Here is a 26801-nt window from a genome sequence, read left to right as displayed (position 1 = left end):
TTCCTGACACGAAGCGAAAATAGGCAGATACACTTTGTTTATTGAATACTCCAATATAATAACACTCGCGAATGTCTTCCGACTAACTTAATGCGATCATTAACCACAAAACACCACTTCGTATTAATTATTTAGATTATTCAATGAAGAAAGCAACTGTCCCGTTCCCGCCTCCCGCCAAAAAGCCTGACAGCTGATCGGTTGTCAACAACCAATACATACAACTGTCAAAATCAAAATGTTTGACTTTTGTATATTCGTCTAAAAACAACACATTCAACTTTTTCGTTCAATAATTTGACATTTAAACATGAATAAAATAATTTATTATAAATGTCTTAGTTGTTGAAAATATTTATTTATTTTAATATATGTGTCTATAATAAATGATTGACGTGACGTGATTAAAGCACATAATAACGGGTTCTTACCGCGTTTAAATGGGGATATGAGACTCCCGATATTTCGACACTGTTGCAAGTGCCATGATCACGGGATGACTGATACATAACGACGTGACGTGACGTGTATTAAAATAATACGATGTACTCTCATCCCACCCAATCTACCCATGTAGTCTTTAAAGACTAAACTCTACATACATAAGATCACGCCTATTTACCGTTGGGGTAGGCAGAGTCCACGGAATTCCACTTACTACGATCCTGACTCATCAATTTTGCTTCTTCCACCCACATCAAAGACTTTATGCATGCGCATCGGTTTAGAGTACTCTGAAACAACGAAATACTGTAAAACTATAGATAGCATTTTTATCAGGAGAAGCAAAGACATTCCAATAAAGCAGAGATGTTTGCCAAATCGGATGGATAGGATCCAGCCCATATATTTATTCGTAGTTCATCACGTCACTATTCTTCGTTTCAACGACTACATCAACATCCAGCATCAGTTCAGTATGTCTCAATTAATTTTTCTAAATAATTTTTTTTGTCCATTGGCGCAGACTGTACTGTCTTGTTATTTTTGGTATATATGAAAGGGTATCTAAAAATAAAACGAACTTATATTAACAACTATACATATATTTTTGAACGCTGTGAATTGGTGAGAATTAGTTATAGCAAATATTCACAATGATTATAATTGTAATAACATAACCTAGGCCGTTTATTATTTTGCGAATACCTAATAAAGAAAACTATAGTCGAGTTAGAAGTCATGTTATCAGTTTCAAAACAAGCGAACAATATACCTATAATATTTTATACTTTACAATAATAATGTAGGATAGGTACATAACAAAATCATTCATTTACACTTAAATATAAAAATAAAATGTAGTGTTTGTATATTAAAAATAGAGATAAATTAGCCTAGAAAACTTTGTTTGAAACTTTTTATTAGAAAAATGTGCAAAAATAAAATTAATTAACTTAATTTACGCAATAGCGCTAGAGAAAATTCCTATCCTAAGATGTCCAGCATTCCGTATTTTTACCTCTAGAAAATGAAACAAGTAACTACTTCTCAACAACCCTCGTAGCATGAGCACGCATTGCGTTATATGAACCAACACCAAAGGCCATGCGTTAAAGTTTGATTTTCAGTAACACGTTATCCCGTTTTTAAAATGGGAATCAACAAGTAACTCGCGTAATATATGTTACCATTATTGTCAATCAAAGTTTACTTTTATAAAAAAATAACATATTACATTTTATCAAATAGATCATTTGGTAGATTCAAATACAAATATCACAAGCACATCAAATTGTTATGCATAGAGGCAAAAAAGAGTAAAATGTGAGTTCTTCCATTGGCAACACTGATATATTTACTAACAGTGTTACAAAAATGTATATTCTCAAGCTCAAATCAATATCTACACTTTTTTACCAGTCTGCTTATTTCTAGGACATCAGGATTAAGTCATGACTAAGTACAATGTTACAGAATAGTCTAATGAAATTAGAAGTAATAGACAACAGATCTTGGTAGAAAAAAAAAACACTATCAAATTCTTCGTTTTTAGTTATGTTTTTAGAATGAAATCTCCATGATGATGAGCAGTTAAATGTCACCTATTAGCTAGCTGTTAGAATAAAGGAGATAACATCCGATTTTACTGAACACAAGAAGTTGGAAGGAAGACGATAGGTATTTTTCCAGTTTTCTCTTTTTAAAGTTTGAACAGGAATATAAAAACCCAACAGGCTTTTACCCATTAAAAATCCGTTAGGGTCATATTATATGGGGGCGCTGTAAGCTTATTTTTAACCTGTGGTTTTTATATCGACTATTTGCAGTGCTAAGTAATTGCGGGGCTTCGACCAATGGCCGTACGTGTGACAACATTCACTGCGCCTATTGTTTGAAAACCGCGGTATTAAGACGCCACTGGTAGACTAGCAGTCTTCTTTGACAGGTGAGGAGGTAGCTGGACAGAGGTACACTGTGTCAGGGTAGAGGTCGCCTCGTATCCGCACCGCCTTGACACCCTCGGGCGCGGCGCGGTGCTCCAACTCGCCTATGAGCATGTCGTCCGCGTACACCGCCCACTCGCCGCCACCGCGGACGATTCTGAAGGTCGCCTGTTGAAAAAATATTTTTTATAAGTGCAATTGACTTTCTATATAAGTAAGTCAGTAACAAGCGAGTTGAGGAACGGGAGAACGAAAACTCCAAGCTTCTGATATGACACACACAGCACCCACAACCAGCCACCCGCTGCTGGCCATGTCGGCGGCGCGCACACACTCGCCACTCCTCCGTGCCGTGCACGTGCTTAATGCACTCCTTGCATCAGCACCAGAGTGTGATCTGTTTGTGAGTGAGTGGACGTAGGTATGTGTGTCGCGAGTGTATGAGGTTCTGCGAGATGATGAATGATGTGTGAAAATTAAATATGTTTTTATATTGTTTACACCTAAGTTTTTTTTATATGTCTAATTATATTATTGTTTATATTAAAAGTTTCACGGCGCATTGGCGCTTCTGCACTATAACAACGTACGCACACGTGGTGCGCATGCAACAGCTACACGTAAGTCGCAAGTACACGAGGACGAGTACAGCATTACACGGATCAATGATTAAAAAGTCACCTGAGCACCAGACACGAACTTGGCGGTTAGCTATCGCCGTTAGAACCAGCTGCCTGTCACGCTGAAAGGGCACGGAAGAGTGCAACTTGCACGGATCAATGACTATAAAACTCACATTAGTACCAGGCACGAGTCTAGCTGTTCTCTGTCGGCGTTCTAGCCCCCAGCCCCCGAACCACGCGTTCAGCACGACCAGCTGCCTGTCTCGCTGCGACTCGTCGTAGGCACGCACGTTCACGTGAGCGAGGACATTCGGAAGCGGCCACTCGCGCGCGCTGTCCATTAGGTCTATCACGAACGAGTGCAGCATTGGACGGAGTCTGGGGACCAATAAATTTGCTTTAGACCGGTCGCACCTTGGTCGCAATACGTACGAACATTTAAGAATAATCTCAACCTTCCAAGTAGGTACTATGGGTCCGCGCACAGTGGGTGAGAGCGCTAGAAGCTAATGCCATTTGTGGCAAATCTATAACAATAAGTCACGTCAAAAGAAAAATAAACTTGGTGTGAGTTGGCTGTCGTCCCGGCAAGGATTTGTAGATACGTTTATCATGTACCATAACACGTATGTAGGTGGTAGATTACACTATTGTGATTATAACGATTGTTGACTTTTACCTTCCATGTACAACAATTTGATGTCCTTCAGGTATTCCTTTAGATATGGTGGCGATGACATTCGGTCGCCAGCTGGGTTCATTCTCCGCTGGAGCGTCTAATGCGGACCTTAGAGGCACCTGAAAACAACCACAACATCTTATTTAATACCTAACAATAGAACATAAGCTCAGGAGTATTGCAAGATGAACTAAAGATGAGCTTTCTGTTACACCATACTATACCAACGTGATGTGTTGCCGTAGTGGTAGTAGTTATTATGTAATTAATAAGACAGATTAATACATATTGGGAGAGGGGTTCAAGTAGTTGTAATATGCACGATTATTATGTAGTAACCCTACCTTTATCCTACCTACTTATTCTAAGGGTGGTTTTAATAAACTAATCTCAGCTGAGACTACCCTCAAGATCATACTCAAGTCCCTGTTTTTATATAAGAACTGTCACATTGACATGATCTTTATTAGTACCACCATAAGAGATTTAGGTAGGAAATTGCTTCGTTTTTCGCTTACGGCAGCATAATTTACTAATCAACTCATGCACTACGTATAAATCAGAAAATAATTTAGGAGTATTCAGTATACTTTATATACCAAAGTCAATTAGGCAAAGCAGTTCGTTCCCTAATTTAATTTCAGCTTTTTTGCCAAACTGGAACTATCCATTTCCGGGCATTTTGCCAGGGAAGGAAGTTGCATAACTCTGATATAAAAATTTATAAGAAACCACACCTTAAAAATTTTGCTCAAAGAAGTCAAAATGCGCTTCTTGAGTTTCAACTCGAATAGAAACGAAAACATTTTTATTACTAAGAAGACTTTTGAAGAAGAGTTATAATTAGGTACTTAAATGAGGGAAAAAAAATAGTAAATTTATATCCTTATAACTAGTTACATATTCAACGTGTTACTGACATCATAAACTCACAAGACTTCGTAAAACTTGAAAGACTCATGACTTATAAGACCAATATTAACCGTGTCTTGAAAATCGACTCGAGTCTCGAATTGAAGACTAATAAGTTTATTTACCTACTCTATAATCGTGTATTATTATACATGAGAGTTATACTCTGTGTTGTGTGTTGTGTCTGTGTGTGTGTCTGTGTTAGTGTGATGTTTCTTACCTCAACTAACGCAGGCGCTAAAGTGGGGTATATATCAGTCTTCTTTATAGTCAGCGTGGCGTCTCGGACGCCGGAAACCTGCACCCACGTGGCGTTAAGTGGTGAGGGATTTCTGTGCTCGAAGGAACAGTAGTGCTCCCCATCTACTGCCCAAAGAGTTTCCTTCTCATCTACTAGGACCTCTATCGTAAATAGACGGCCTAGTTTGAATGGGAATAACCTGAAATAAAAATTAGTTCAGATTTTTTAATAGGGTTGTGTTTGAAACAAATCTTTATGACGCGCTTCTTTCCATTACTGAAATGGGTAAGGAACATTTCACCTGCTGTTTAACCTATTTTGTAGTTATCAATGCCATTCAATTACATAATATTAAATATAGTCTTCTTTCTTTTCCTTCATAGTAAATCATTGCAGCAGGAAAAATCCAAAGCAAAATAGTAGGTTCTAATAATACGTATCAAATACTCGGATACGGGTCGCTACGCCTCTTACGACCTATATAGTTCCAATAAAGTCTTAGGTAAACATTTAAATAGCATGTGATTTGCGGCTTAATTACGAGTGTCAATTAAGGTCAATGCCTCGCAAATGATCCCTCCTACGTCAATAAAGCTCCCAATGAGGTCAATCTAACGTCATTCAGGGCGCGACATATGACCTTTATCCTTCAATTTATTCTCATTTCCCTTTTTGTGAAGACACTTCGTTTACAGTCCGTTGGGTCTCTTGCCTTTGCTAATAATAGCTGGTAGTTTTTAATATGTAGGCAAATTGAAAATGCTACATATAATTGTGGTATGTGTTTATTTAAGCTATTGTTTATTATTTTGTTTTGTATGAAACGTGGATTATGACATGAGAAACAAGAATCGGAAATAGGTTATACGTTAAAAGTGTGTTTGATTGTCGAATCACAGATCCCAAACAGATGAACCGATTTGAACAGGATTTCGCCCTTGAGATATACACTGCCAAGCTGTTAGTGCAAAAATCTCAACCAATCCTCTGTGGAGCAGCGCGGTGGAGTAACCTTTATTTTACCTTCAGTCCTTCTCGTTTACGAATGAGTATCATTCACCTTTACAAAGGAACTGTACTTAGTAGCGGGTATTTTAAAGGTCCCGGGTGCGAATCCCGGTGAGGACATATCACAAAAATCTCTGTGATCCCTAGTTTAGTTACAGTCTGATCACTTGAATGTCCGAAAGTAAGATGACCCGTGCTTCGGAGGGCACGTTAAGCTGTTAGTCCCGATTACTACTTCCTAATGTAAATACGTAGTCGTTACATGAGCCATGCCTTTGGCGGTTCAATAATAACTCTGACACCAGGGTTGATGAGGTCATCCACCTCACAACCTACATGATAGAAGAAATATATGGGTTCCGAATATCAAGAGACGATGTACCCGACTGTGGAAAAGGTGCTTGTGACGAGTTGGATGCGCACTTGATAAGTTGAAGATAAACCAAGATAGAGAGGTGTGGAAGAAAGGGAGAGAGACTCTGCCCTATGTTGGTGTATGTATAATGGGTACCTACCTAAACGCAGTAGTTTCCTCGTGCCCCCATTTGTTTTGTCGTTTCGTGTTCCGCACGACGTAACACTGCGGCATGCGTACGTTGAAGTGAACTGCGATATCTGTAGGAGCGTTGTCGTCTCCAAATCCTATGTTTATCGCAAACCTGGAACAAGGATATCATACACAGTTGATAATGTAACGGCCTCCGTTGTCCCGCGTTCAAATCGCGGTGGGGACATATCACAAAAATCACTTTGTGATCCCTAGTGTACTTCGCACTTTTTTTTCAATAAACCAGGCTTGCGTTTGACCACAATCTCATCTGATGGTATGTGACGATGTGGTCTAAGGTGGATCACGCTTACCTAGCAATTGCCTTAGCCTTGATCATTACAAGCTGATCACCTGATTGTCCGAAAGTAAGTTGATCCGTGCTTTGGAAGGCGTGTTAAGTCGTTGATCCCGGTTACTACTTACTGATGTAAGTTAGTAGTCATTACATAAGCCATGTCAGGGGCCTTTGGTGGGTCAATGGTAACCCTGACACCAAGGTTGATGGGGTTGGTAAGCCACCTCACAACCCTTACGATAAAAGAAGAATATAATAGAGAGAACCACAGATATGCGCATACATGTAATTACAGGTATTTCATAGTAACTACTGAAAATTCTTACTATTTATAACATCGTGAAATATACCCGGTAGGTATTAAATTTGTTATTACTACTAAAATAACCGTAGCAGTAGTGTAGCCCAGTTGGTACAACGCGTGACTCTCACTTTGAGGTCGCAGGTTCGAATCCTAAACCAATGATTTTCGAATTTGTTTTCGAATTCATGTTTGGATCATAAATGATTATCACGTGCTTAGCGGTGAAGAAAAACATCGTGAGGAAACCCACATTCGGGACATGCATTTTGGAGGTATATGACCTAACCTATATTGGGCTGGCTTTCCCTTCGCGGGATGGAAGGTCAGACAGCACCCTGTGAAAACAGGTTAGCGCTAGGGAGACGAGTAGTGTCGATCCCCCCCTTCTAGTTGATTGAGGGGAGGCCGTGTCATTATTTTTATTATGTAACAGTAGGTATCTCGTGTTCGATTTTCAAATGGGACGGGGTGAATCGTTAACTACGTCACAACGTTACAACAAGTACATTTCCTAAACAACAAAAATGTGTTACCTGTTGACACACATACGTCTTTATGTTGCGCAACTTGCAACGCCTTACGTAAAAATGTGTGCAACTCGCATCGCTTACTTTACTAATACTTTAACCCTTCATCGCATGTACGTACCAATATCTCGACAACTGCGATTATTTTCCACAAAGTCATCGACAACTCTTGCCATCAGGAACTACTTATGAACATTTTCAGAGTGTCCAGAAATTGGCAACAGTCCTTAGCCCGTAACTATTTAATTACCGTCTGTCACAGACAAAGCGTCCTCTTAAAGTACTTAGATTTTATTTCCCAAAGATCTATACTGTTGGATAATTACCTAGTTACTATTTAGTGCTAATATAAGTTCAACCATGGCCTTGTTAGTCCATTCATTTTGTTCATGTGTTTTGTAAATTATGCTCTAATTGCGAGTAGTTAGACAGTGTTTAATTGATCGTAAAAAAGAGTGCGGAGCTCAAAGAAAAAAGATTTTAAACGCGGTCAATTTCGTACATTGCGATGTATTTATAATTTTATTCCATGATTTACGATTTAATACATCCTATGAGCCGTATACTCTTCTAGTTTACGCGCTTCGATCATTCATTCTGAAAATAGAATGAATCGAACATTAATTCCGACATCTGGCGCAAAGAGTCGCTACTTTATCCCATTCGCTTTCCTGAATACCGTTTATAATTAGGTAGCTGATATTTTTGTTTTATACTACGCTACGTTGTTGTCACCTCGGTAAGCGACCTCTCGTTTATTTTCTACCAGCTAATATCAAGGTAAATAATTATATCAGTACCGCGGCGACGGATCGCATCATTAAAATTTTGAGTCATTCATTAGTACCAGTACTAAAGGTAAGTCAGTAAACATTTAGTTAGTTTGATTCATAAAATCAATAAAACTGTACCTAATTACTTTCTTTGTCTAATTCGCGCATTTGTAAGTTTTCGATTAGTTTGATCCAATAGGTTTAACGTGCTGGATGACCTAGACTTAGACGTATTAAGCCTGTACGACAAGATTTATGATACTTCTTAAGTACCTACCTACATTACCTAGGAAGATATATCTGCGAAACTCAATTGAATTTGATTTATTAAATAACAGATATTGGTCATGAACCCAGCAACCGAAAATGGTGCTAAGGTACCTACGTAGCATATTTACCATGGTATGTCTTCACAGGGAGTGCCGGTACAAACAATATGTGACCCAATAGACAGAGGCTCCAAAAGCGGCTGTGTAAACTTCACGTCTCGTGCCTCTGCCAGTTGAAGCTGAAAAAACAAAAAAACAGTACATACAGTTCCCGCCATTTTAATCTGTTCTTTAAAAACATTTTTCTTTTATTTAGGCAAGAGAAAAGTCACTGCCCTATTTTCCCCAAAAAGAAGCATGAAGAATGCTACACCTACAAGAGCGTGGCTCTTAGATTAGTGAGTGTGAACAGCTTTTTAATCATTTAGCTACAATTTTAAACTAATTACCTAAGTAAGTATAAGTATTGTAGCAAACCCGTCACCGCCTTTTTGAAAAATAAACACATTCTAGATTCATTCTTAGATTTTATTTTAACGAAACCTCGATTTCTTCAATTAATGTCAATCCGGGTAAAAATTGAGACCACAAATTTTGAATTGTTACCTGGGTAGAAACTAGCGTGTCGCAATAGAGGTTTTGTTTACAAAACTCACGTGCAAATGTGTTTTTTCAAAAAGGCGATTATGTGGTGTTCAATATAAGGAGTTGAGTAAAAAGTCGTAAAAGTGAAGTTGTAGCTAACGCGCCCATTGTTATCACAGTTGTGTGTACCTACCTACTTATGTACGTATATAACTTTTCACGCATGTTTCACGCAAGCATAGAATATGGAATAACACTATGCAAGCGTGACTGTCACTCGAAAGGGCTAGTCAGGTAGGTTACTAGACTCTTTTATATCAACACGCAATGTTTAGTTGGAAGGTATTATTTGGTACCTTCTAAGGTATCGTTCAATTATAGAAAGATCAATATGATTAGATACTTATCTGTTTGTAGATTTAAGATTCCAGTCTTACAAACATCTATCATCGCGATTTCATGGTCTAGTAACACAGTCAAGAACTCATCACGGTCGCGGTCAAGTAAGCAGTTTGCGTTAAGGTTACAGGTTCGAATCCCGCGTTAGGTTACTGGTACCTAACATTAAAATATTGGTTCAATAGAATGTGCCTTAATAGGCAATGGGAAAGCATTGGGGGTTATAATAAACGTTTCTTTCTTTCTACTAAAATTGTCTGACTGAGGTGATTCCAAACATCGCGTGTGCATCTAGGGCATAATAGTACATTTTCTATCGACCCATAGAAGCCGAATGCACTATTCCATATCTGATATATTAAATACCTACGTCTTAGGGTCGGTTACGATGATTGCAGGGATTAATAGTTTAACTTAAGCTCACGACTATATCTCAATGAGGTAGAAAGACAAAGAGGTACAATCAACGAGCAAAAGTTCTGTCACTGAGCCCAGCGAATTGTTTGTGTCATAATTATACAATTTATATTTTTGTAGGTGTTTTTGTCTATTAAGAAACGACGTGTAACCAGGAGGTCTTAAGTGCAACCAGTTAATTTATTACTTTGCAAGAAACTGATTGCACTTTTGCAGCTTATTGTACCAACATCTATCACAAGATGAACTAAGCACCCACACCTCGCTGAGGTTTCCGTTAGACAAGCGTGATAGGTGTGATAGTTTAAGGAAACTAAAATCCTAAAATAGCAATTTTCCGTATAGCCAATAAATGTTATAATTTAGGGACTTCGATACTTCTCGGTGTTATCTTCAGAATGTTTAAACTCGCGGTCAATCTACTATCTTATCTCTTGTATACGACAGGCAATGCAAACATAAACTATGTACAGGCGTGAGTAATACCAGATACCTTATACCAGTGTTTCTTTGACCTAAGCTAATATTGTTAAGAGTTAGCTAACAAGCAAGGCGGTCGTCATAAGTATGGCGTATTCATACGAAGTAGCTCAGCACGAACAACATGTAGCCCACTTTAGAACCGTCTCGTATTAACTTATTTGACAAATTGAATGCACTTACAATGTCAAATCAGTAAATGCGACACCGACATGGTTCTAAACTGTATGTATAATTATGAATGTACATTGTGACTATGTTAAAATGTGTAAGAAAGTACCTACATACTTACACATAACTAATAAGGTCGAATAACACTAGTTCGTGGTTAGGTAGATAAAATGTAGTTAAATATGAACACTAACACCTAAATACATGATGCATTTTGGGTTGTGGTATAATTATTCGTAATGCACGTTCGTATATTGGCTTTACTGATAAAAGTCAGCGATAGTCTCCTTGCCTACATTGTAATATACAAATTAAGATTCATAACACTGAGCACGAATTCTACGCCTTATAGGTACGGACATTGAATCACCTCCAGTCTGAGGTCATCGAGGCAGTCTAACTTTAATTGGTGCCAGGGTTTATTTAATAAGCACTGCATGGCACTGTCGACTAGTGATCTGAATTCCAAATCATTCACGGAAAGAATGTCGATAACTTGAAAAGTTGAAACTGGTAAACAAAGTGCCTTTTATAACGACTTGAAATACTTAAGTACCTAATATTGTATGAGCAAATGTATTTAATTAGTGATGTTGACAAAGATTACGTGTTTCATACTTGTTTGTGAATATATTATAATAGTGATGAGCTGGAAACTTACCACTTGGTATAATAAAGTGCATCAGATCAAACTTAGAACATAAATGAAAAGCGGTTGAACATTATACCAATAACTAGCTATGGTAAAACAACCAATAAACCAATGTGTTATTTCAAATCTTCGCATTAAGGTAGTCCTTCTTTGACGTACAGAACTCTTGATGAATAAAGCGTTTATATTTTTTAATTTTCGTCTTTGATCCCAACAAACCATGTTTGTTACATAAAATTTAACTCTTTGCGTCATCATTGTGCGAAAAAACACGGACATTGATGCAAAAACAATGTTAAATGATGTATCCACGAGCGAAAACTACATTGAATCAAGACACTAAATATAAACAAACAATTTTGTCATCTAGAAGGGTGAGGTGTGGGGTCAACTAAGGAGAGGTAGGTATGGAGCCCACAGCTCGACTGCTGTGTTTTGTTGAATAAAATTCATGTCTTTGTAGTTTTTACATATTCTGGCGGTGTTTTCTTACATCGCTCATAGTATATTTGTAATAAGTAGAGCTCGTATATAATCAATCGCTATTATTTGCGTCAGTCGATTTTGATAGTGTTTTAGCAAATCGGAAAATTTTTAGTAAGTACCTATAAGAATTAGTGTTTATCGTTTCTAATACCTACTGCTGTCTGTGCGAAGATTTATGAAGCGTGCGTGAGTAGGTAACTAGTTTTCTAATCCACCCTTTCTGTCTACCCAGAAAAAGTAAGCGTGGAAGCATATAAGTATAAAATTTCATACAGAAGTAATTGAAAAGCAGGCTACTAACTAGGCAGTGCCAGACAAGTTCCCTGGAGGTTGCGTGACGAAGTACAATCAATAGCGGCTGGCGAATGCCGGAGCCGTTGTCGACCTCATGGAGTTCTATAATTTGTCTAATCAATACCTAGGTACTACCGGAATAATATTAGTATTTCTGTAGTTTTATAAAAAGCGTGTTATTCGTGGCTTTCAGGATATCTGCCTAGTTAACACAGCGCTGGCTTCGCCTATTATATGGGCCTCAAGCATAGCTGACGGCGATACTGTTGTGTTATAATGCACTTGTAGTATTATGAGATCAGATCCTTACTTCCAGTAGTATGTTCAGAAATAAGTTAATTGTAAGAAAATTGTAGTTTATTGATTCGACGTCTTTTCAATCGTTATCTTTAACAACATAAATATAACATAGCATCACGCGGGCATCCCTGAAGGCAGACGTATTATTATCTTTAGTCGATTAGTAATATTTACTGTATAAATCAGTAAATGGAACAGAAGTAGGTGCAATAGATGCGATGGGGCATATCATTTCGGCGGACTAAAGATAGACAGACGCCGAGAGATTTCAAACTACAATATGCAGTATAAATACTGAATAACGCATCCCGCACTTCGCTAATAAACGGCTAGCGCAGCGTCATTGTGAAAATTACCGTGAAAAATGTCTCAGAAGTAATCAGGTATTCGCCAACGATAACAATGCGGCATCGACCACATTTCAGAATAAAAATTGGAATGACATCAACTGTCTTTAGCACTAGCCTTCACACTGAAAATAAAATTCGGCATCGCGGCGTGTAACAAAAAATAAATCACACCGTGGTAGGCCTGAGTAGCTTTCAGCTAAAATCGGGAAGTATTTAAATCACACGCATTTTTTGTGATGCCTGTTGTTTAATATTGATGCTAACAATACAACTTTTTGATTGTCTATTATAAAAAGGTGTGTTGGATTTGATGATTCATTTTCCGTATGGAATGTTGGGAGGTAGGTATAATGTGTAATGAATGAACGTCTTATTGTTAGGTACCTACCTTGGTAGGTATTTGTAGGTAAATAGGTACCATTACCTACACGCGTACACATAATGGTAACTATCAATAATCTTATCATTTATAGTTTTAAGCAGCCAATTATTATTTTGTATTAGCGTAGTAAATAAAAATAACTCTTTAGTCATTGTAAATTGATAAAACAAATGTATTGTTTTCCTTATGGACGTGTCAATGTTACCTACTTACAATAGAGGACGTTTTTACATTGTAAATATTCTATCATTTATGTGTGATTATGATTATTCGAAGTAAATAACTGAAAGTTAACTAACTACCTATCGTAAACAAACATTTGAATCTGGTATTGTGAAATAAAGGGTATTTTTAATTGAATTCTAACGTCTATTCGTGCGACAGATAAAAGCATAACGCTAATTTATAACATTGTGTTATTTACACATTAAACATAAGACTTATAGGTATGTAGATGTAGGTATGTTCATTCTCAGAGGTGCATTTGAGTGCTTCAAAACAATTACCAAGGTAACTGGGGCTGTCACTTCTGTGTCACTCTCGGGAGGGCGCGCGCGGCAAAACAGCCGCCGGCAAAACGCACCGCAGCCGCATCTATCGCCGCAAACCATGCCGATTAAATATTAACCACTTGTAAATCGCAACATTCACTGGAACCACCGCACGTCAGCTCCGCGAGTCAGTTAGCATTTTCACTAAAATATCCGCTCGCGCCTGGTCGCTCGGGAAACTTTACGTAGGCAACGAATTCGTTTTGTTATGTTTTGTGTGTAGCCGGAGTCGAAAGCCCCGATCAACTCATACTACCTACACGCGACCAGCGAGCATCGCAAATACGAGGGAACTGTGCTATCTATCGGTGCGCCACTGTACTACCAAGTTTGCCTTGTAGTTAGCTAAGCCACATTATGTGCATAGTTTGTTAGCACTAACCAGGTTCATCGACAGATGGCCTTGTTTTAGTCTAAGTGGAAATAGCTGGAGACTTACCATGCCAGGGACACTACGGTCACAAGTAGCCACTGGTATACAACTTAACATCTTACTAAGTAGTTAACTTTTCCGTCAGTATAGGTAAGTAGATAATCAACAAATTAAGGTCGCAATAAATATTCACAACCGGTTTTAGCAGTCGATGTTATGTGGTGCCAGATGCCGTATGCGACCACTAAACATACAGAGAGCACTGAGAGCACAAAAGGCACAACCTACCTGGGTTTGGCACCGTTAGAAAGCGGAATACCGTAACAAATAGTGGTATATAAAAAAAAACGTCCCACTCGAATACAGTGTTCAAGAGTCAAGTGTCATTAAAGTTTATCGTGATTTGAGCTTAAACTTAATACGTAATAAATAAGGTTCTAGTCTAAATACGTGATTGATAGATATGCTGAAACCGCCTCAGTATATTTTGAATTTTGTTACGATAGGTAGGTATTCTATATAAGGAAATAATAGTGAAAACAGAACAGATGTTTCCTTTGTTTACAATCGCGTAAGCGTAAATCGTTTGTATCGATACTAACCTCAAACTCCAGAGCATCTTGAGCTACGAAGTCGTATTCGAGGAATTCTCTCGGGATGCCCTCTTCCACACCGTATTCCATCTTCAAACAACTGACACATGATCCATTCACCGGCATTCCCTCACTGTTTAATTCAATTAAAACATAACTTCTATTGATTCGCTGTATTAAACAACGACGTATGTTTTTGCATCAGGTGCGATAAACCATTATCAACTCATGTCTGTAGCTGTAGGGGTATATGAACTGTTTGTACACTCAGATATAGAAGTACCTAATAGATATTGTCGACTGTTGCGAAAAAAAATTGCACGAAAACGAAACACTGCACTGCAGATGTAATGTGAAGGGGACACTGACATTTGAACCGTTTTGTCGTTCTTGTCTCTCATTACTGATAAGCAGGCGAGAGAAAGGGACGTAGCATCACATATGGGGAGGATGTAATATTTGTCTAACTGATTTACATAGCCGATTATGGGACAGGATATCTCGATTGATACCAGTTTTAAATGAGGTATTGTTTATTGGAAGAGCACAATTTGTAACTTGCTTTAGGAACATTCGAAAGCCGGGTTGTTGCCCGTACAATACGTTGTTTTCTATTTATTAGTAAACTTCAATATACCTTCTGAATATTTTTTAAAAAGTTTAGTAAGCAAACTCCTCCCAAAACCATGTAAAAATCCTGTGAAAGTGAACCACAGAGCAGACAGAAAAGCATTTTTGCTTCGGGCATTTGTAGTACCCACAGATACTTCTATGGTTATGGTTGCGAGGTGGATTACCAACCCCATCAACCCTGGTGTCAGGGTTACTATTAAGCCAAAGGCTCCTGACATGGCTCATGGCATATATACTAACACCCGTTCTATGATTCGACTATCCCTCCACTCGGCCTCAGCTGAGAATTTTTGTATTTTAATTGACATTTACTAGAGTCGAGAATATCAATACTGCCAACAAAATAATACGAAATGAATGACGTCATGCTTTACTCGAGTTAAGTTTGAGGAAAATCTGAGGTGGCCTCCACTGAGGATAAAGTCGAGGAAGATTGGAGTGTTTTGTGTTGTATAATAATCAAACGGTGTAAGTAATACATAGTTATTGAAAAGGTTATGTACTTACGTGATTTTTTTCACGGAATCAAAGTCTAACTAAAGTCAAAATTTTATTAAGCGTAAAAGTTTCAAAACTGAAATTATCAATCAAATTATATCAATCAAAACTTAGTGGTGGTTGTGTCACTGTGTCGTAGAATGACGATTTCGGAGATTTGTTCTGTAAAAAATAGAAATAACTTTCTGTTTTGATAAGCAGATTATAAATAACTCACTAAAACTGATATGAAAATCACTGACCTTGATAGGTGATTTCATTTGCGTTTTAGTTCTCGCTGGCATAGCCTGGAACAAAATAAATGAATTAAAAATGCACAAATAATACAACACCAATGAGTTATTAAATTATGCAGTTTTCGCTAACACTCACCGTATACCTTCCCTGGACTACAACAAACATTTCAAAACCAGCCGTTCTCGAGTTTTAGCGAGACAAACGAATAACAATTGATTTATATACATAGTGTTAGTGACATCGTAACAAATACTGAGGAGGATGATTCAGACCACAATTCTGAATTGATATCAAGTGGATTTTCCTGTCGGAAAATTCATATAATATTTTGTTTTTTTTTTATTATTTTCCGTTTCATCCCTCAAAGTTTTCATTATGATGTCACTAAAACCCTGTATACGTATGTCGAAGATATGTATTACCAAGTGTGGATGTTGCGCTCGTAGATGTTGCAGCATTTTCGCGCGCGTGTTGTACTGGCGTGGACAGGCGGGACAGCGGGCCGGCTCGTACGACCGACGTTCACCCTCTATTGGTGGCGCTCGGATTAATTCTGCGCCTGTTTCAAGTTATATAGAAAGAAAAAAGAAAGACAATATTTATTAGTAGAGAACGCAACATTACAATAACATTTATACACGATATGCTAACAATAGATGTAGGATTGTCATGTACGCACTTTAGAACCCTGTCGCACTATCATAATACATATATGACATTTAATGAGACTTACGGTTTAATTTGTCAAAAAAGTTAATGTGACGTGGTTTCAAAGTGTATACATATTAGTACTCGTGACCGTACGTGCACTTAGTATATTAAACGGTATATTATTTATTGTAGCAATAAACTCATCTTCATAATATGAGGATTATTAGGCACGTGGAATAATCAAGAAATGGCGTCGTAAAATGAGTGACCCTAAAACCCACAAGCGTCTTCTTCAATAAATCTCTATTCACAAAGAGCCTGCGAGTGTTGCGATTCGAGGTGCAGGATTGTATAAGAAATTGTGTCGCGTCGCGCCCCGGTGGCTGTGTGGACGTGAGCATACGTGTGCAGAACTCACGGCTCTGAACGCCTTTTGCCGCCTCTGCGTGACACAGAGAGCTTTAAGCACCTTGTATTTCCTCGCATTTCGCGACACACCTGATATTATCTACGTATATGATTCAAACATTAATTTAAACTCAATAGTCAAATTCAGTGGTTTACAGCCAGAGCCGGGATTCAAACCCGTGACGCTACGAAGTCGATTATAGTCAAGGAGTATAATTTCTTTTTATAAAATAATAATGGAGTGTTACCTGGATGATGCACCTGCACGTGTCGATCCCGCTTGGCAGCCGTGCGGTATATGTTGGGGCACAAAGTGCACGGATAGAAGCGCACGCGCTTCTCTAGCGGTACTGCGCCCACCGTGTTGTGCACGCGCCATAGGTGGTTCACTAGCATACCGCGACGCTACAACAACAATATATTAGGTGTTAGTGACACCGTACTGAATACTAAGGGGGATGATTCCGCTCATAATTCTGAGTTAATATCAAATGGAATTTTCCGTCGGCTTTAATAGTCTAAAGACTCCCGATATGGCTCAAGTAGAACCACATAATTAAGGTAATAGTAGCCGGGGCTACTTGTTTAACGTGCCTTCCGAAGCACGGATCATCTTATTATCAAATGAGGGTTCGTGTGAAATAATTTAGTAATGTTACCTTAAAATATACTCTACACTCTTCACATTTATAGGGTGTTTCTCTACTATGGTCCTTTGGCTCCTCTTTAATCTGTAAAAAATGAGTTTTTTAGTCAATTACGTAGTGGTAATTGAAGATGACTTAAGACTGGCTAAAATAAGCACCTTTTGGTTCACACTTTCAGAAGAGTTTGAAGTTCTATCTTTGTGTTCTAAAAAGATGTGTTGAGCGAGACTATCTTTCTTTCGGAATATCTGTCCACACTCACATTCGAAACGCCGTGATGGGCACTCTCTGTAAATAAAGAGTACGTAAATACAACACATGACGTTAGAGGTGTTGTTACAAAACGAAGATAAAATATAGTTTATCTTTTAGTCTTTTAAAAGATAGTTTATCTTTTAGTATTTTAGGTTTAAATATAGTCCGTGTCACGAAAGAAGCCCCACGGCAGCTGAGCTACTATCACAGACTCTGCATAGAATTATTATGATATGTCAATTAGGTACTCATTAAAATCAATTGACTTCTTCCGTGGTGCACATTCATAATTTTAAACCCAGTTTATCTTTAATCTTTGTTTTTTACAAGAGGCCAGAATAGGCCGTTATATTTTATAGTATTCTTACCTTATATGCCGACGTTTTTTTGCCTTTGAAATAATTTGATTACAATGTACACATGATACAAATATCTCCTCATTTTTGACTTTGCTCTGTAACGCAATAAAAAGTTAAATTTTCTTCGTCGGGTTAGAATCGACACTAATAATATGTATAAAACAACATAGCTTACTTTAACATCAGTCTCTAGTGTAGAAAGGGATTCCTCCATATTATTTTCCAACTTTATCCCGAGAGGATAAGGTAAAAAATCACTCTCCGATCTAGAACTGCCGGACATATCTAGATTGGGCATACGATCCGTGTCGAAAAGGTTTGTAGAGAAGTCGAGACCAGTTGTGTAGTTCTGAAAACTTTCATCCGAGGGTATTCTGTTGTCTTCCGTACTTTGGTTAAAGTCAATATCATCGATTTTCGCCTTTGCTTCAGACTGTTCCGCAATACTAGAGTTCCTAAAACATAAAAAGCATGTTTTAAAACAGACTAACTTTAGCGCCGAACCACGTTATAATAGTGACATATTAATTAGTGAAGTGCCGTTCCTCGCTGTGATCCCACTTTGAGAACATCCCCGGCAGTAAAAAAAAGCGCAAAGTTATGTACCTAAAAAGAGCTTTATTTATTTATTTATTTTATTAGGTTTGCCAACAGACAAAAAACACTTTTACATGTAATTTAACCTATTTATTACCTAGCAGATAGGAACAGAGTACAAGAGAGAACAATTTGCCAGTAAAAAAGCAGCTAGTATTCTTGGCGACCACGTGTCGGACGACGCTCAGTGGGTAGGCCCGCTACAAGGTGGACCGACGATCTGGTGAAGGTCGCGGGAAGCCGCTGGATGCGGGCAGCGCAGGACCAATCGTCGTGGAGATTCTTGGGTGAGGCCTATGCCCAACAGTGGGCGTCGTACGGCTGATAATGATGATGATCCTTACTATTAAAAAGTTTTTTACAACGGGAACACTTCCGGTAACGGCACATCTCTATTCCTAATAAATTTTTAAATAAAGCAGAAAACATTATTTAGAGTACTTACATTTTTTCAGTTTTGTTAGTGCAAAATCTCGTCATATGTCTTTTTAATCTGAAATGTAAAAAAACATTAAACTACACAAACAAACACACACAAACATACACATACATACATAAACTACTACTATACAGTAAACTTCGCAAGAGAAGTATGGCAGGATCGAAAGAAATGGAGTTCCATAGTCTCTCGATTACCCTGGTGGGAAATAGGCGTATGTATGTAGACTATACAATGATACTGCTACAATTCTAAGCTGTTATGCTGGACTGGGGGAGAATAAAAAACATGAAACACGTTCAGCTGATGGAGTTCTCGGGCATGTCGTAAAATCTGACAGAAGGATTTTGTTCTTTCTAATATAATAGACAATTGTTATAGGCGAAATAAAGGGACCAACCCTTGTCACCGTAAAGTTCTTCATCATTTTAGGACTTCGTATCAACATTGGCTGCAAGTTGTCTTTGACTACTTGTAACAGAGCTGCATTAAGGATAATGGGTGTGAGTTTATGTACTTATATGCATGTAAAGTACACATTATGAAACTAATTTTTCATTCTTTTAGAACTACTATAAATTTACTTACGTAAACAGTCTTGAAAACGTCCGTGAACAATATGAACACCTGTACTTTCGACGTGTAGGTTGTTCGTCCTATAAATATGTAACAAAAAACATAATAATATTGTTATGTTGTAGTAAAATAATAACTAAATGAGTAAGAGATAAAGTAAACATTTTTTGAAATGTATTCAAAAATATGCTTTAACAAATTAACGTCGACGCTGGTTTAACAGAAAGCGCGGTGAGGTGCGGGTACTTAGATAATCTTGCGATGAAGTTAGCAAATTACCACAGAGGGTGCACTAAAGACCATAATGGACTGAATAAGCGATCAATTTTCGCAGCAGTCGCTGGTTTGGAAGTATAAAACTATCATTTGCATATTCCTATACTACAAAATTAAAAAGGTAACTTATTGCATTACCTTATGGCATATATTTTGGTGACGTTGAAGCAACCCAACAGATCCGAATGCTTGCCGACATTCGTAACACCACCATTGTTTGGGACTGGCTGACAATGCTAAAAAAAAAACACACTGTTACTAAATACACCGGTATATGCTGCGACATTTGTTTCTTCAGGTTGTCCAAGTTTAGCTGGATGAAATCCCAATTAGGGATAAGCTCACCTATGTAAGTAATGTAGTGCTTTATGTAAGGATAAATAAGTGTATATTTCCTTTGTATTTCGAAGCAATGAAGTGTATACAATAAGGCCGCCCGTTTGTACTGTTGCGAAATGTTTTAAAAATGTTTTTATGTTTTTTTATTGTATAAATGGTTAGACATTAAATGTAACATGGCAGAAAATTGACAATAACTGTAATTTATACATCTCATATATTTTTACTCAGGGAGAAGCTCCACACATACGGTCACGAGCATTAATATGTATACAATTTGGTACCATGTCACATTAACTTTTTTGACAAATTGAACTGTAAATCTCACTAAATGTCAAATATGTTAGTGCGACAGAGTCCTAAAGTGGGTACATTATATTGCTCATGACTGTACATGGTGGTATTCCTTAAAGGTCCACTGAAGGGGCACCAGAAGAAGAGAAGCTCCAACGTGTTTGGCATACTCACCTTCTTCGAGGTCCAACACTGGTTGTCCTGGCGGCAGCTTGTGTTTCTCTGCATACTTCTTACAATACCCGAGAGCCATTGGTGTCCGCGGGGCTATGGCCTGTGTCGTCACACCGTATAATTCATTATCCTCCTCATATATCCATACATTCGCCGTGCATTCGTCACCGAGTGGTAGAAGACTTAGCCAGTTTGATCTTTCTACAAAATATAAAATAAAAACTAAAACCTGACTAAAGAAAAATCACACTCTAAAATGTATTAAACAAGAAAATATTTCGTTTAGGACAGATTGACTATGGTTTCGCAGTCAAATACATAACCCTCCTTTTTGCTTTGCCGCAGTTGGGTAATAACTTTCTGCCAATACAAGTAAACATTGAACATTTTCAGGATCATATAACAGACATTTTCAGTATTGTGTGTCGGAAGGAATAAATAGACAACCTGCCTATTTTGTCCACCTAGATAACATACACGTATAAATCACGACATGAAAGAGATGAATCAATTACCTATGTCTTGCATTGATTGGAAAACAGGTTATTTTGAAAATCTTGATCTTTTGAAGGGAATGTTAGGTTGGTTTGGACACATAGAGCGGATCAAGGATAATAGAATTGCGAAAGCGGTATATAAAGCGAAAGTTGATGGTAGGGCTGGCAGAGGAAGTCCAAGAAAGACTTACATTGACCAAATTGGAGATGTCCTTAGAAAAGATTTAGTACGATCTACTCTGAACCGGCGTGCGTGTATGAAGCGATTGATGAATGTGGAGGAAGCAAGAGAAGTGTGTCAGGATCGAAGCAAATGGAATTCTATAGTCTCTGCTTACCCCGGTGGGAAATAGGCGTTTATGTATGTATGCATGTTGTCAACATGATGTTGAAAATCTCTGAATAAAAATGAACAAACCCATATCAGAGACATCAATGTGAACTACAGATTCCTCATCTCTTCTCAACAAAAATATGGCAATTTTAGCAACAGCTGCCTCCATCATCAACTCGTCAGCCTCCGCTGGGAATATTCTATTTGTGACACCTGAAAAATAAGGGAGTTATTGAAGAATTTCTGAAGATGTAGTGAATACTATTTGAGGCAATTCTATATTTATAACAATAAGACACATCAATAAAAGACTGTAAAGCCTTAAATGGGCTAGGCTGCCCAAAGCCCATACATATACAGGGTGTCTAGTCTAGTCACAACCACAGTCATTATCTCCTAAACCACCCCATAACAGTCCCACAGTAATATAAAATAATAAACACATACATTATCTATATTTGACTTGGAAAACACATATCCAAAAGAAACGTGATGAATGTAACCACCGATTTAGGACATTGAAGTGGCTCCTGGGCAGAAGATCACGGCTCTCCGTCGAAAATAAAATACTGGTGTACAAAGCGGTACTGAAACCAGTATGGACTTACGGCATTCAGTTGTGGGGTGCTGCAAAAACATCAAATATGGAAATACTACAACGCTTCCAAAACGGAGTGCTCAAATCAATAGCGCAAGCACCTTGGTTCACTCGCATGGACGAACTACACGAGTACCTTGGAATGAGGACAGTTAAGCAAGAAATTGCCACAACTACAAGGCTATACAGAGATCGAATTACTCATCACCAAAACAAACTGGCCCGGAGTTTAAGTGACAACCACTATATGAGACGCCTCAAAAGGACGCACATATGGGATAACATACAGTAGCACCTTAATGAAGGCAGCCTTCTAATGAGGGGGCCTGTCCTGCATGTTAATAAAACCAAACCATCAAAACTGCTTATGGTCAGTCGACCGATCGCATGTTTGGGCACAAAAATGAAAAAAAAAAAAAAAAAAAAAAAAAATCTATATTTGAAAGGTTCATAAGAAATCTACGAAATAATTTACCTTGAACCGGTCCAAAGCGGACACATGGCGGTAATGAGCGTCGAGGAGATATACAGTTACGACGTAATTGAAGTGCTAGTGGTAGTACCGCTATGGCCCTAGGTGGCACCACACGGTCTGGAATGTGGGTACTAAAGGCTGGAACAGTGAATTTTGAGAGATATAAATAAAATAAGATAAATGGCAAAAAATGAATGAAAGATCGAAACAATAAACAAGTGATCAAATAGTGTATTAGGTACCTAAACTTTGGACCTGGTTGCATCCTTTTGGGTTCCCACTACTGTGTCCTTCTCTCAGTACGGTTTTTATTTTTCTCTCTGGGGAATGTCTATTATTTTGAATTTGTGGTGATGTAACTTCAACTGCAGATGGTTTTACGGTTGATAGCAATATATTTTCATTCGGTTCTGTGACTTTACATGTGCTCGGGTATGCTATTATTTCATTTTCCATTACTTGTCCATTGCTGGTTCCAATCGTATTATCTTTGAATGTTTTCTTTTCAATTAACCGTTGTTGAGACTCATTCTGCTTTGTGTTCAGTAATGGTAAAAAATATTGCTTATTTCCACATTCTACTTCCTGCAATTGGAAATAATATAATATTCATAATTCTATTTAGCTAGGTGGGATATTTAATGCAGACAAAGAACTCTACAACATGTAGGTAGGTACATAAAATTAAATTATTTCATGAAAATTTTAGGTGGAGAATGTCCAAGAAGACCTGAGATGAAAAGAGATAAATATTCAACAAAATAAAGGTCCATGCGGGGCTTGAAAGTGCTTAAGGTCGATACTGTTATACAATTATGGTAGCAATTATAAGGACCGATAGGAAATCAGAATGTATAACGTTGGATTCAAGTTCTTATATCTTAACCGCTTTCAAGCTCAGGTACAAGTCCTACTTGGTAACAAGCAGTAACATAGGTACCTAGTTTACACAACTGTGATAGGCAGAACTATCTAGTTCTCCTATATTATGTGTTGTAATTTGTAAGTATTCTATTTCATATAACAATTGCCATTAATATCGGTAGCAGAACTTACGTTAATAAACAGGTGCAAAGGTATAGCTTCTGAAGTGGAACCTAGCTGCAGTAAAAATAAATTCGCTGTCCCAGACGAAGCTGAAGGCTGCAAGATTGGGTTACTGTTGTGTTCATCTACAAAATTTAAACGTGAAACATGGTAAAACAGAATATTGGCATCAAAACAAATATTATGATCACAGTACAACCATCGAAAGATTAATTTATAACAAATTGGACTAATTTACTTACCCATTGTTCACTAATTTAAACATAACGCACTTCAGTGAAGTTATTACACCGATTAAACCTAAATAAATAACATAAGGTAGTTGAAACTAATTTATTTACATAAACATCACAATTTTCGCTGAAAACCCGAAACCGGTAGAAAACGTTTTTTAGTTTTCATACGACAAGTTTTATGTTAGAGTGAAACAGAAATTTTCCATTTTTCCTTTGCATTTTTCTAAGCCTTCAACTTTCTATTTTCTCAGTCGATTTCCAAAACGAGCTAAAAAAACGAAATTGTCAAAATAGTGAATGTTCGTTTCGTCAAAACTTGGTCAAAACAAATTCGTTCGTTTCATTCGTGAACGAGAACTGACTTAATTTACCCAGCTGCGCCGAAGAAAAAGGAGGATTGTGTTATTATTTGTTTAATAAATAAAACAATATTTTTAAATAAATATGAATGTTATTCTCCAATCCATTGATGTATAATTTGGTTAACCATCATTGCTCTCAACTATGTTATTTCATACGTCATAAATGCTTTAAATTACCTAGTATTCTGAACACAAATGACTTGCACTGTTTGTGTTTTGTTATAATTTACCTATTGCGCATGTGGCGGCGGCGAATTACAAAAATCGTCATTGTTGTCGATCTCATTATCTCCAACATTACAAGAAATGAACTCTTGGCTTTAGTTGGTAAAGCTATATTATGTAAAGATGTTAATCTTGAGTTGAGGTACTTTTGTTAGCTCTGGAAGGCGACGTATAATTCTTCTTTCACGAGTTCGTCAATCCAATCTAGTGTTACGGAATTGAAGGTACCTAGTTTGTTCAGACTGCCCATACATTCCACTGTCATTGCAGACCTCGTCGGAAAGGCGTCAAATCATCCTCTATGAAAAAAATTGGAGTATGTGGAGGACCAGTCTGCATTTGTTCTAGAACCGACTGCTACTGGTAGGTAAGCCCCATAGAGTAACTTTTTGTACAAGCACATTGGGATAAACGAAATGAAAGTCACACATCAATTACTTTGGTAAATATTTTAATTATTGGAATGTCGCTATAATTAATAAAATACTTACAAAACTTGTAAGAAAAATTATACAGTAAACGAAAATATCGTTAATGAAAACTATAATCCAAACTCCAAATCTATGGCGGTCAACAGTAATGCTTTGGTCATCAATAAAAAAGAATATTCTTATTTATATTCGTACGTAGAACGAAGACAACGATATAGAATAAATAAAGTACGCTAAGTATGAGTGGTGGGTAAAACCTTAGATAATTTTCCTTATAAACTGAAGCCACTAAATCTAAATGTGACACAAACCACTATAAATAAAATTACCTAAATACAAAACTAAATATGTAAAAATGGAATATATGCTTCCCTTTCGATTTAATAGAACTAAAAAAATGGTTCAAAAATATAAACGTGTTTATCAATTGTTAAATTAAATGTTAGTGGAAAACACAATGCTTAATATTATTTTCAAGAAAGAAACCGGAATATTAGAGCATAAACAAAATATTATTGACATTCATGTTTTTCATTGAGGCACAAGTTTCACTGTATGTCTGTGAAAATAAGACTTTTACAAGTAAACACGATTACAACGACCTAAACTAATAAAGCTTTCGTTTTATGACGATTAAATCTAATATTGAGACTCGCTTTACTCAAAAAGAAAATACAAAAATACATTAACGTGGCTATGTGATTTTGTGGACTTATTTTATTATGAAATTCTACCGACATGTACCTATTGTGTGGTATGCAAATAATGGTGTCGATTCAGGCAGACAAAACTTATATTTTTAGTGACAGCTCAGAAAATAGTCCCATCCTTTACTTACGACGAGTGCAAGACAGAGATAGCTAGTTTTAGATGTTACAAACGAAATTAAAATTAAGTTGGTGTCTGCAGCAACAATAATTATTTAAGATAGTTTGCTATATAAATATTAAATAAACATGTAATGGCCTAGTGCATCTTCTATCAAACTGTTTATAAGTACGAGTAACAAGTAAGGTAACAGATTATTTAGTAGTTTTAGGCAGGACGTGTAGGTTTTTGCAAGTGACAAAAAGTTTGTTGACTAAGTCTAACTTAGTTTCAAATAGAACGTTTGTGCTTGTGTATTTTCTCTTACATAATATTTGGCAGGTTTGAAGTCTGTATAGGATAACGATAATTATAATAATTAAATACGTAATAATTACCTAAATACGGTCGGATAATGTCATAATTCTTATAGATACTATGTCAAAGTCAAATGTGTACGTAAGGTTAAATACAGTAAGTTGAAACATAAATATACTTAATTCTAAATACAAAATCTATGAAAACTGCCTTATCTCTTACACTTTTGGCTTTGACCATTCCTTAAAGTAATTGGTGTTCACCTTACAATTTTGGGTATCCTTATATAGAAATCGTATCGCTGCGAAATAATACTCAACATCCTCATTATGTAAAAAAAAATATAAGTATTAATTGCTACGAGTAGCGCCGTGCGTCAAGGCTCTGTAAAATCAACTAAATAATTTACAAAACAAATGAAAAAACATACAAGGTATAATCTAACTGGCGCCATTCTAGCAATGTCATATCTTAACTGAATAAATTC

The 26801-nt window shown here is 37.2% G+C and overlaps 2 protein-coding genes across 4 annotated transcripts; both read right to left on the bottom strand.

The window, feature by feature from the left end:
* Positions 1-1025: 1025 nt before the first annotated feature.
* LOC126368061 (galectin-4-like) lies at positions 1026-14975 on the bottom strand. 3 transcript variants are annotated; one of them, XM_050011934.1, is made up of 7 exons: positions 14611-14975; positions 8698-8807; positions 6366-6509; positions 4822-5041; positions 3690-3808; positions 3184-3388; positions 1026-2555 (listed from the first exon to the last, which is right to left on the bottom strand). In XM_050011934.1, exons 1-7 carry the CDS (start codon positions 14725-14727, stop codon positions 2370-2372), a joined length of 1101 nt encoding a protein of 366 aa, XP_049867891.1. In that variant the 5' UTR covers positions 14728-14975; the 3' UTR covers positions 1026-2369. The 3 variants fall into 3 exon arrangements, with proteins under 3 accessions (XP_049867891.1, XP_049867893.1, XP_049867892.1); XM_050011936.1 differs by lacking the exon at positions 14611-14975 and adding an exon at positions 14075-14140; XM_050011935.1 differs by lacking the exon at positions 14611-14975 and adding an exon at positions 13591-13927.
* Positions 14976-15771: 796 nt separating this feature from the next.
* On the bottom strand, positions 15772-24359 carry LOC126368010 (zinc finger protein 64-like). The gene is made up of 17 exons (XM_050011852.1): positions 24178-24359; positions 23945-24060; positions 23131-23473; positions 22889-23026; positions 21900-22028; positions 20985-21185; positions 20316-20413; positions 19914-19981; positions 19332-19379; positions 18465-18744; positions 18299-18384; positions 17834-17963; positions 17688-17759; positions 17277-17433; positions 16392-16528; positions 15975-16019; positions 15772-15894 (listed from the first exon to the last, which is right to left on the bottom strand). Exons 1-17 carry the CDS (start codon positions 24179-24181, stop codon positions 15832-15834), a joined length of 2115 nt encoding a protein of 704 aa, XP_049867809.1. The 5' UTR covers positions 24182-24359; the 3' UTR covers positions 15772-15831.
* Between the last annotated feature and the right edge of the window lie 2442 nt (positions 24360-26801).

The sequence above is a fragment of the Pectinophora gossypiella genome, chromosome 7, assembly GCF_024362695.1.
Source record: "Pectinophora gossypiella chromosome 7, ilPecGoss1.1, whole genome shotgun sequence".
NCBI classification, from domain to species: Eukaryota; Metazoa; Arthropoda; class Insecta; order Lepidoptera; family Gelechiidae; genus Pectinophora; species Pectinophora gossypiella.
Note: the sequence above shows the minus strand (reverse complement) of the source record. Positions and strands in the feature narration are given on the sequence as shown.

Bases quoted from the DNA above. Each gene is read 5' to 3' on its own strand.
- LOC126368061 (XM_050011934.1), bottom strand. From the start codon at position 14,727: ATGCCGGTGAATGGATCATGTGTCAGTTGTTTGAAGATGGAATACGGT. The intron at 6,510-8,697 runs GTAAATATGCTA...TCCTTGTTCCAG, and splicing joins CCCTGTGAAGACATACCATG to GTTTGCGATAAACATAGGAT. The intron at 3,389-3,689 runs GTAAAAGTCAAC...ATTGGTCCCCAG, and splicing joins CAAATTGTTGTACATGGAAG to ACTCCGTCCAATGCTGCACT.
- LOC126368010 (XM_050011852.1), bottom strand. The intron at 23,474-23,944 runs GTAAGTTCTGCT...TTCCAATTGCAG, and splicing joins CTTTGCACCTGTTTATTAAC to GAAGTAGAATGTGGAAATAA. The intron at 16,529-17,276 runs GTAACACTCCAT...AACTTGAAACAG, and splicing joins CGTGCAGGTGCATCATCCAG to GCGCAGAATTAATCCGAGCG.